The 11,493-nt window shown below is 45.6% G+C and overlaps 1 protein-coding gene across 4 annotated transcripts in view; it reads left to right on the top strand.

The window, feature by feature from the left end:
- The first annotated feature begins 7,320 nt into the window (after nt 1-7,320).
- HECTD4 (HECT domain E3 ubiquitin protein ligase 4) overlaps nt 7,321-11,493 on the top strand; it is a 76,486-nt gene continuing 72,313 nt past the window's right edge. For all 4 annotated transcript variants that reach the window (XM_086473921.1, XM_086473917.1, XM_086473918.1 and 1 more), the window contains exon 1: nt 7,321-7,491. In XM_086473921.1, the coding sequence (XP_086330047.1) occupies nt 7,321-7,491 (171 nt within the window). The remainder of the gene's footprint in view (nt 7,492-11,493) is intronic.

The following is an 11,493-nucleotide window of genomic DNA, read 5'->3' as shown; positions in this document are numbered from 1 at the left end:
TGAAATAAGCTAATTGTCCTGAAACATACTTTTTTCCCTGAAATGCTACCTTGCAGAAGTCAAAATTTCAGCTTTTTATTCTGACTGGGATTAAACATTTTCGATAAATACTCTGTAAAACTGCCCAGTTTTCAGTCAACTCTGAGACACCGTCTGTGTAGGGTCCTGCTGATGGGGAGAGAGAACTCCTTTCTCCCAGGGATGTTTTGTAAAATACAGCTCTTGTTCACCCCAGTGCTTGTGCAGTATCAGGTAACATGAGCGTAGGCTCACCCATGCCGTGAAGAGGGCTGGCTAGTTAACCAACTGGCTAGTTAACCAGCTGGCTGGTTAACCAACTGGCTGGTTAACGAGGGGCAGAGTGTTGGTGGCCTGGTCACAGGGAGCTCTTCCCCTCCTCAGCACCTGCCAGCACAAGGGACGATGCTTCCCCACCTGGCGAGGCAGCTGCAGCTCCTGTCCCTGTGCTTCCCATTTCCACCAGGTTTCAGGGATGTGAACGTCCTTCTCCTCCCCCGGGAAGGCTGATGGCGGGTTTGCTGACGTGCTTCAGTCAGCGCTGAAGGAACGTTTCAGGGAGTCTAATGAATCAGAGAGAAACCCCAGCAGGTCACCGCACCCGTCTCCCAGAGGAGTCGCGGACAGGAGGTAACGTCCCCTCTGCAGAGGGGCCCTGCACTGGGACGGCAGTGGGATCCAAAGGTGGGATCCAGCTGATTTTCTGCAAGATGTGCTGAGGATAACTTCACGTCGTAATTCCACTTGAAATACAAGCGTGAAGCATTCATACTATTTAATGTAAAGGAGGAAAATGCATTTAATTTAAAGATGAGATGGCTTTAACATGTTTAACTGGTCTGTTCTCACTTTTTAAGTATCAGAGGTTTGAAATTATTATATAGGGCTGTGACTCCAAGTGGGACTTACACTGATCTTATTAAAATTAAAGCTGAGGTCTTATAACACAAAAATAGCAAAAAACTTGACATTGTAGATGTCTGCCTTGGAACAAAGGATATCTTTGAGGAACGAGGCGATGCTCCTAGAAGAAAAAACAAAAGTCTGTATGTTCTGTGTCAGTAACTGGAATTCTTGCTTGTTATCAATGAACAGCTCTCAAACACCGAGATCTGCAGGGTTGGTATTTCAACCAATTTACTTGGGAAATTATAGAAAATTATTGAAATACAAATGCAGAAACTCAATATAGTTTAATAGAAAACCAGCTTATGACACTTTTTCTTTCCAAGAGCTTTAAATAAAAATTTATGTAAAATATGGGGTAAACAGAAGCTAGAGATAGTTCTGACGAAAGATACATTTTGTATTTGTGTCTCAGTACCAGCCTCATCTCTACACTGGCCACTTCCAGCATTACAATAGCATTGCTGAGCAGTCCTCCTCTCTCTTACAAGAGGAAGAAAACACTGCTGATCTTGCAGCATGCGTTGAGCCAAAAAACTACCATCTGTGTAACTCAGTCTCGAAAACTAATTTTAAAATCCTCAGATCTCAGCCAAGCTATTAGGGATTTGGTCAATTGAACTTTACAAACCCTGAGAAACACTTTATAAAGTGCACCTTGTAATAATTGGTATGAATTCTATAAATCCACCTTGTTACATTTATATTTTTACAATATTGAGCAGAATATTGTAGGAGATTTTTTTTTTAATTTATTTTTTTCCTCATTTTACTGCACCAGTTTTCAGGGAGGTTGAATTTTAAAACAGTACCGAATAGCTGTATTTAAAACCTACCTATTTTTGGATGTTAATAATGAGTCTTCTGAGACATTAGAGATTCAGAAATTCAGGACAACCACTAAGGGATCTGTTCAACTCCCAACCACTCTTCCTCACTGATGGGCAGCATTTAAATACTTCCCTCCATGAAAGGCTACTTGCGTTAATTTCTTGAATAAGAATATGAGGCATGAGGTTATCAAGAGTAACACTAAATGCCAGCTTGCTTTGTTTCTGCATGTGGAACACCACAAACAGCATTTAAGTGTAAGCTGTTGCTTCATTTACAAGCCCATTGTGAGTCAACAATATCTTACAGCTGCAGAGAAAGCAAAGACGGTGCTGGGACACTGAACAGGAGTACTGCACAGAAGACACAGGAATCTGTCCAAACGATTTCACACCGGTAAGTCTCCATCTGAAGTACCAGCAGCTCAAGAGAGATGTGGACATCTTGGAGGAAATCCTGAAGAGCAGAAGGATGACCAGACTTCCAGAGCACACGGCCTACAGAGAAAGTTGGAAAGGACAGGGGTTATTAACTGCAAAGATGATGGAGAGGAACTGTGGCCACAGCCTTCACCCATGAAAAAGACTGCACATAAGAGGACGGAAATAAACTGATCCCTGTGCCTACAACATCTGAAAAAAAAATGAAAAGGCTTCAATTACAGTAACACAAATTCAATTAAGCATTAGGAAACTCCCTAACTGTAGTGACTATTCAACAGTGGAAGAGATTGCGGGTGGAGTCTCCACCACTCTGGATGGGACAAGTATGTGTCACAAGCAGCGTAGCTGCAGCTCGGGTCACAGCACCGGATTAGCTTGCCTCTAAGAAAACATTCCAGCATTTCTATTATGATTCTGTAATTTACATTTGCTTCATGTCCAATTTAACTAAGGCTGTGGTTGCGAGGTAGGTGATTCATACTTGTGTTTCCTATAATAAAATTGTCCTTATTCATTTTAATAACAATCTCTTTTTATTTGTTCTTCCTTCCTCAAGCCTACCTTGCTATCAGTGAGAGCCTTCTTCAGAGATCATTGCTAATATATCAAAATGAGAAAAATGTGAATATTTTTCCTTTGCTATTAAAATCCATTTCTGAAGTCTGGAATTATTTAATTTCACTGTCTAGTTTGTTCTTTCTCCTCTGTCAAATACTGATTTTTTCTGTCCTTTCTAAGTTTTACTTTGAGAAAAATGAAGAAACTCTATTTTTTTAAATCACAGTTGGCGTGCCAAGAAATGCCAGTATTCCTTGCATAGTGGCCTTATTAACGGTGGCATTCGGGCTCTCTAAATAACATGTACTAGGCAGAGGAGCCAGGATTCAGGGTATGGAAATCTGTTTCTTGCAGACCACATAAAAATAGCAAATATTCATCTGTTTCACACATTTCTTAGTGCCACAATGGTCATTAAAACTAAAACTGCCATTTCTAAATTAACAGAAAGATGTACAGCAAAGCCTTAGGATGAAAAGAATTTCCACCATACGTTATAGCTGCGAATGTAAAACCAAACTGGAGGGCGAGACGTGTTCCTTTAAATTCCAGTACATACTGGGCAAGCAGTCAGTTTGAAGCATGAGCAGTGAATTTCCATTTTCAGCTCACAGGACTGAATTTTTGCTCATAGACCATGAGCATCTTCTCCTAAACCTCAGTAACCGGGATGCATGGAGAAGCACGAGGGCACATACTGCTGCAGGACTGGGGACCAGCACATGGCAAAGCTCATCTGGAATCCAGCCATGAGAGGCAGAGGGGACCACAGCCACAGCTCTAGACAGCAGCCCCAGCTGCTCAAAAAGAATTAAAGACTGGTTTTCTGTACAAGTCTGTTTACAAGTTAAGGATTTTATTTCTTCAGCTTGATCATTCGTGTCACAAAGTTATTCTAGCCTGTTTTTTCAGTCACACCATCTCCCATAATGTAGTACAAGACTTCTTTGTAGTTACTGCAGTACACCTCTGCACGCTACGTTGAAGTTACAGGGCCTGATGCTTTTTGGTGACATGCAGAACAAAAATAATTATTTTTTTCATTATATTATACAACATCTTCTGCAGCAGATGCCAGACAAACTGCATTTCATTTGCTGAATTCTTTACAGGGCCTTAATGTCAAAAATCTCACGTAGAAAGCTGTGTCAGCATTCCATTCTATGTAAGCTTATAGACTGTACAACATAACCCCTAATTCCTGAATGGCAGGCACCTAAAATGATTTAGTAAATCTTTACTAGTAATTATTTTATTTATCTGCACTGAGGCAGGGCAGGACACATTTCTCAGTTTTATGGCATTAGATTAATTAAATAACTGATCTTTAACTTTGAATCGTCAAATCGACACAATTCAGAAGAACTCCAAATAAGCCACTCAGTAACTACAGACCGGCAAACATCCCCTGTGTTCCGCTTGGGATGGCTTCACACAAATACAGCTAAAAGGGCTTTCTGAAACGTCTGCACAATCTCCAACCCACAGCTAAGTGGCCTGCTTTTCACCTGGGGGCAGCTCAGGTTCCTTACCACACAAAACCCCATGGATCAGGATCCTCGCTGTGAGAAACTCAGTTCACCACCTCCCCAGTCAAATGACAAAGCATGGCCTCTGGCCAGCAGATCATTTAGCCACGCACCTCTTGCTATGCTTAGCCCGGTGTGAGTGCACCCAGAGTTACACATTCCTCCCTTTCAGCTCTGAGGCAGCTCCCTCTTCAAAGACAAGGCCTTGGTTTGTATTTCAAAGCAATTAGGGGATTGAATAGACAGCTATATCAAAACCTGATTCTCCATCTGGGAGCTACTGTGGCAACCATATTCCTCTGGGATAAAGCAGTCCAGAAGGCCTTGGAAAGAGCACGTGAGAGCTGGAGACAAAGAATTGCCAGCCTGGGGGTTACCCAGCCTGTGAACGGCCCTTTGGAGAGCAACAGATACATCGAGGACTTGGTCACCTCTACCAAACACTGCAGATCCTTTCTGTTGACAAGCCTTCCTGGCAGGAGTGTTGCTTGTGAAGTGAACATCCCATTTTATTCCTGGCTATTTGTATTGATTTTGTGGAAGATCCTCAACTAGTACCACAATAGTATTGCAAAATCTAAAGACAGAATTTCTTTTAGTGTAACTCCCACTAAAATGTACACACACTTTGCATTTCTCTTCTTCTATTCCTGTCTCATGTGAGCGAATTAAAACAATGTGAAACTCCTACTCTGGTAACAAAACAATAATGCCAGGCACTATCTTGCAATAAAGTATTGTGACTAATCTAACCTCAGCAGCTTCCCCATTCCTCCGAGGAGACCTTGTGAGCACAGCTTATCTCAACTGCCAGAACTCAGCTGCCACGTCCCACCTGCCATAAAATCTTCATATCTCAGCAGTCTCTCTCTTCTGAGCACCAGCAGCGCTCCCGTGGGAGGACCAGGGTGGATTTCATATCTATGGATGTGTTCATCTGCAGCCGTTGTTCTCTGTGTCATGTCTTGACCAAAAATAACAGATGGCCACAAATGCACTCCACCTTACAAAAACCTTTGATGCCAGCTCTCCATACTCTCCCCATTCAGAAATGAGACTTTCTAGTGCAGAGGCAAATAATATCTATTTCTATAATAAACCCAAGCCTGGAGACTCTTGTGCTCTCCAACACATGAATGGCAGTGACATCCTACCAAATACGGTGCACTGACCTGCCACACAGATCTGTAACCAACTGCTCGCAAGAACTTACCTGAGCCCTGTGTTGTCTGAACTGGCCTCAAAGACAAACTACATGACTGTGTGAATGCTGCTGAATCACTGGTATGAAGATGCTCTGTGTGGGTCGTAAGTCAAGCAGTGGTCCATTACATGGAAAAAATGTTTCTTCCCAACCAGATTTAATAGGACATAGAGAATTGGTGGTACATGTCATTTTACTACAGCTTTGAATACACTTTTCCTCCAATACCATGGCACATCTGTTATAACGCACTAATATATTAAATAATTTAATCTGATCAAACAGGTAAATAGATCTGTAGCGCTCCATCTCTGATCTGTTGTGCACAGCCACTGTTTCACAAAAAGCAGGCACTTGCAATGGGAATCCCCACAGTAATTATACACTAAAAATATTTAACATTTATCGTCATGTCTTTTCATTAACATGATTTCTCTCACAAGCATGTACTCTGCTGAACAGTCAGGTACAGCTGACTGTGACACTTTTGTGCCTCTTGAACAGGCTCTGGCAGAGGTCTGAGGCAACTGAGTGTAAAATTAGACTGATGGGAAACAGGGAAGGTTACAGAATGCCACCCAAAAGAGAGTGAGAAAGAGAAGAAGGGTCAATTTTTCTTTCATCTCCTCTTTTTCACACATACTGTGGTGTTGCGTACTTTTGCTTCACCCCCTCTCGCACACTCATGACATAGATAAACCTGGAGGTACAGATTTTAAGGGACATACCTGCTCGCTCACAGGTCCTTTTGGAAAAGGGCCCCTGAGAGGTGACAGGATTCCTTCAAGGAGGTGGCGGAGGGGCAGACAAGGGAGGAAGGGAGGTCACTCTGGTAGGAGAGGTGAGCAGACGAAAAAGGGGTGACCAGAGGTGCCAGGAGGAGAGAAACTACCCCGTGGGGAAGACGAGGCACCAAGAGGGATCAGTCCTTGAAGGAAAAGGGTAGTTTCAGAGGGACCCTCACTAGCCAAGAAGGTGAGGCTGAGGAGGGAAACGGGCTAACCCCGGGGGTAAAGGGCTGGGGGAGCAGCCCTTGGGCGAGGAGCTGAGGAAAAGCGGCCTTTTGGGTGGAGGTGAGGTGCTGTGCGGGGCGGCCATCGCGTGAGGGGGCGAAGCGCTGAGGGGAGCGAGCCGTGGAGGGCAGCAGGGGTGAGGGGATCGCCCCTCGGTGCGCGGCGGCCCCGGGGGGAGCGGAGGGGCGGCGCTGAGGGGAGCGGGGCGGCCCCGGTGGGAGCGGGGGTGAGGCGCTGAGGGGAGCGGGGCGGCCCCGGTGGGAGCGGGGGTGAGGCGCTGAGAGGAGCGGGGCGGCCCCGCGCGAAGGGGTGAGGCGCCGAGGGGAGCGCCCCTGACGGCGGGGGCCGGCAGGGCGGGAGCCGCCCTTGGGGGCGGGGTGCCGGGGGGCGTCGCCCGAGCCCATGGGGCGGCACCGAGGGGCGCCGGGGGGGCGGTCCCGCCCGGCGGGGGAGGGGCGCGGCGGGGGGCGGGGCCCCGCGGGGCTGGGGGGGGGGGGGGGGGGGGGGAAGGGTGTATTGTTCCTCGCGCGGTGCATGCCGGGCCCGCCTCAGCCCCCAACATGGCGTCGCGCTGTCACCTGTGTGTGTGAGGAGGGAGCGGGACGCGGTGGCTGCGGGCGGGCACGGCGGTTCCCGGGGGTCCTCGCTCCGTTGGCGCCGCGGTGGCAACGCGCCGCTCCTCGCTGCTCCCCACCGCGCTCCGGCTGTCCGGCACCCAGGCCGCTGGGGACCCCCCTGCCCCCGCCCTGCCCCCGCCATGGGGGGGTAGCAGGACCCGCCTCGCCTCAGCCCTGCGGAGCCCCCCCGCCGTCCGCGCCATGGGGTCCCCGGCGGGCGCCTCGGCGGCAGCCGCCACCGACTCGGCCCAGTGGCTGTCGGTGAAGGAGGAGACCATCTTCCTGCACGACGGGCTGATCCGGGTCACCGACCTGGCCGAGCTGCCCAGCGAGATCATTGGGGTGGCGGAGCCCGGCGACACGGAGCTGGAGGTGAGCCGGGCCCACAGCCCCCCGAGCTGAGGGGAGGGATGGCGGTAGGGGTGAGGGGGCGGTGAGGAGGGGGAGGATACCCTCGAGGGAGGGGGGACAATGGCAGTGGGGGGCCTGAGGCGAGGAGGAGGATGGTGTTATTGAGGGGGGGACACACGACACGACACACACGCAGGGAGGATGACTAGGGGAAGATGGGGGGCCCGGGGTGGAGAATGGTGGATGCGGCTGCAGGGTGGAAGATTTGGGGTATGGAACCAACTGGTGTTGAGGCAGTCTGCTTCTTTTCAGTCAAATTAATTTATTTCAAATCATGATGAAAGTGGAGCTGGACAGGAGGGTGATGGGGTGCTGCTGAAGATGGAGGGTGAAGTATTGGCGCTGCCTCCTTGCTTTGAATCAGTAGGGTTAGGAAATCTGAACTACGCTTATGGATTTCAAGGTGGCCTTTGGCTCATATATTTTTATTTATGCTTTTGTATCTTTTTGCTATTACTTTTCAACGGTTTGTAATTCATCACCCTTATAACAAGATGTGTAGGGTCCTGGGGTGTCTGGGTGGTTTATTTAGGCTGTTGACAGGGATTGTTATTAAAGAGCCAGGAGGGCAGCTGAGATTTTCATTCCAGCTTTTTACCTTCTCAAAACTGGAGGTGGTTTAGGCTGCAGGCAGACTACAGCTGTTTTATCTTAGGAGGAGTCAGTGAAGGACTGAATGTCACCGATTGTAGGTTGCATCTATTTTGTAGACTGCTTTTTTTTTTTTTTTTTCCTTCTTCCCTGTGTGCCTCCCTTCTCTTCTTTCACCCCGCCCTCTTCTCCAGCAATGTGGCTTGCAATGACACAGGGTCTTTGTCAGAGGAGCTGAGTGGTGTGAGCCGAGAGGGGATGGTTCAGCAGGAGCTTTATCTGTGTGCTATGTTAGGTCACGAGCATTTAGGCCGCAAAACCCTTTAGTGAGGCTTTGGCTGCTAACGGGTGTTCCTAAGAAGAACCCATGAGCCAGGCTTGCAGATCCGACAACATCCCTGTTCACCTTGTGAAGTGAAGTCTTTATGGTGTTTGTGAAAACTTCCCACAGCCTTATCTAAGGGAAGATATTTTTTGCTGAACGTGCGTTTTGTTTTCCGTGTAATGTGGCGCTGGGGGCTGGGATGGGAACAGTAGCTGCTCCCATGAAATGGATGTTGGCAAATAGCACATGAACAGGAAAAGAGAGACTTTTAAGGTGGATGACTTGTCTCTACGTGTGTAAACATGGGATGATTCTCCCTTGTGGTCAGAGTCTACCCTGGCATTCGATGCAGCTTGTATTCGAGAAAATATTTCGATTCCATTACATAGTTCTAGAAGCAGCATTGAGTCTAATAACCGTGTTTGAAAAATCCATGCTCCCACAGCATTATTCGTGTTCTAGCGTAATAAAGGAGGATATCCTTTAAAAGGCAAATCAAAACCCAAACCAAACGTTATTTTTAAGCTCTTGCAAGCTAGACCAGAAGTATGTTCCAACATGAAACTTGACACACAGCTTCACTTGACAACCACTTTACTCTGGAGAATTTTTTGTTAGCGCTAGGCATGTCTGTGAAACTGTAATTGTTTGGGGGAGACAGGGATGGAATTAGTATTACTGTGCTGGTCCTTTATGACACTTTTATAGTCAGTGTTTCAGCAATCCAGTGCCACTGATTCACGTAGTTTTTCCTGTTCCAGAGATTTTTTTTTTTCCTGTTGTGCATGTTTGCAGTGTGAAACTTTAAAATAAATAAATAAATAAGACTCTTTGCTATGGTACTTATTTTGTTCTATAGTCTTTAAGTCGCAGAATATTAAAGCATTGTGTTTCCTTCCACTGAAAAAATTGATGACCACAAGTGACTTGTTTTTCAGATCTTGTTTGTAAAATGGTGTATAGTTTTTGGTATTGAGGGAGGAGGGTTTAAAAAAAAAGTGAAATTTCAAGTGGTGTGAATGTAAATTATTTAGCTCATAACTTTTCTCTGCTTTATTTTAATGTTGAAAGGGCTACCTTGGTAAACTGGAATGCCTTTGAGGAGCCATTTTGTGGAAATAGGTGCATGCATCTTTCTGAAGTGTGGCCATGCAATCGACTAATACACCAAATAGCCCATTTGCGCTGTTTCTACTCCTGCTTGCAATGTAATAAATATACTTGAAAACGGTCCAAATAGAAATCCCTTGGGATATGTTATTGGACAAGGGTAGGAGATGCTGCAGCTGCTGCTTTGATTAGTAAACTTCTTTAATGTTCTTCTTGTGCTTCGTCAATGGTGGTCAAAACACTGACTGAATTTCTGGTATGATGTGCTTAATTAAAAAGTGTAGTATATTTAAGTGGATATTTGGCGGGGGGGGGGAAGTATAATTCTGTTCTGTTCTGCTTAAATATCCCTTTAAAGACCTTGTTGGTGAATAATGTCAATGTATTTGCATGTGTTTCCTTTGTCTTTCTGTTGAAAGGGGTTTTTCTACTTATAAAAAGGAAGTGGAGGAAAAGTGTTGTGGTACTGATAGTATGCTGAGGAAGGCTTATAAAAGTGTATTATTTTGTTATTTTTGACTCCCATACAACTTCTACTTATTTTTTATATAAGTGTGTATTTATTTTTTTCCTTAATGGCAAGTTACAAAAGCATTAACCTTCTCTTTCATGTGAGGGTAACTTGTTCTAGGAGTATCTTTTAGGTTAAAGAGTTGAGGGGGATTTTGTTTTGGTTTTATTTTTCATGTGGTTTAAATGATGTATGCCAACTTCTTAGACTGTCTATCAGCATATTTACAAGGAATATGTATTATCAAGAAGAAAGTGGGCACTTTTTTTAATGGACTAGAATTTTTCAATGATGTGCATATAAAAGCTGCTGCTGGTATAGGTTTCCCAATAAAATCTTCTAGTCAAAAGAGACCTGGATTAGTTAGCAATTATGCCAGCCTTTGCTCCCTTTTTTTTAAAGCCTCTCATACAGAAAAATCACTTGCAAAGTGCAAAGTCTTCTGCTTCTTGGGGACAACCTTATGTGACTAATAACTGAAGCTGTTGCCATGACATTTTGTCCAGTCTCTGCCCTGGATGTCAATGCCTGCACAGGAGGGACAGCTTAATGGAAGATGCGCTGTTCTTTACTGTGCCACAATGAAAACTGCAGCACTTCCAGAATCCTCCCAGTCAAACATCGTTCACAGAGGCAATAACCCCTGGGAGCGAGGCAAGAGGTACGTCTGAAGGCAGAGGTCCCTTAAACCAGGTAGTTTTAATCTGCCGGTACGCCAGAGTCAACAGGCTGATGAGTGTGCCGGCAGCATAAATTGACGTGTTAACCCTTGGTGGCTTAATAAGGAGGACGCTACTGAACAGTGGGTGTTCACGTAGCCTACGGCATAGCCATCCGATGGCAAAATAGCCCTCGCTGGTATCTAGGCAGTTTGGTTTGGTTGACGTGCTTTGCCATTGGGATCCTTCCATTTCAGGAGGCCGCCTTTCTCATCTTCAGATTTGGGGCCAGTATTTTCATTAGTTTTAAATTTGCAGTATTGGCAATTTTTCAGCTAACTAGTGATAAGCTCAGTTACTTTTTTTCCACAGGGAAGTAAGTGCGAAGAAAGATAAATCTTCAATATATAGTCACGCTATATAGTAGAACAACCTTACGTGTCACTCAACTTGGAAGTGCTCTGTGTTTTACCTAACAGATAATAGTTATTTGGATGTCTGTTCTCGCTGCTCTCCTGCATAGCCTGGAAAAGTTCTAAATGCCTCATCTTTTTTTTTCTTTATTACAGTTTTAATGTGAAGCTAGAAGTGTAGCTCCTACCTCAGTAGTTGCCTGGATCATGTATATATCTGTCCTCATCTGATGTTATGTCTCTTGTCAAGCTCTGTCATTGTAGGACAGAGTATGAGGTGCCGCTGGGCAGCTGTCGCTCTGCACTGCAGAGATGTATTTTATTCAAATGTAAGTGTAAAAATAATAATAAAAC

The sequence above is a fragment of the Leptosomus discolor genome, chromosome 16 (genome assembly GCF_034619465.1).
Source record: "Leptosomus discolor isolate bLepDis1 chromosome 16, bLepDis1.hap2, whole genome shotgun sequence".
NCBI lineage: Eukaryota > Metazoa > Chordata > Aves > Leptosomiformes > Leptosomidae > Leptosomus > Leptosomus discolor.
Note: the sequence above shows the minus strand (reverse complement) of the source record. Positions and strands in the feature narration are given on the sequence as shown.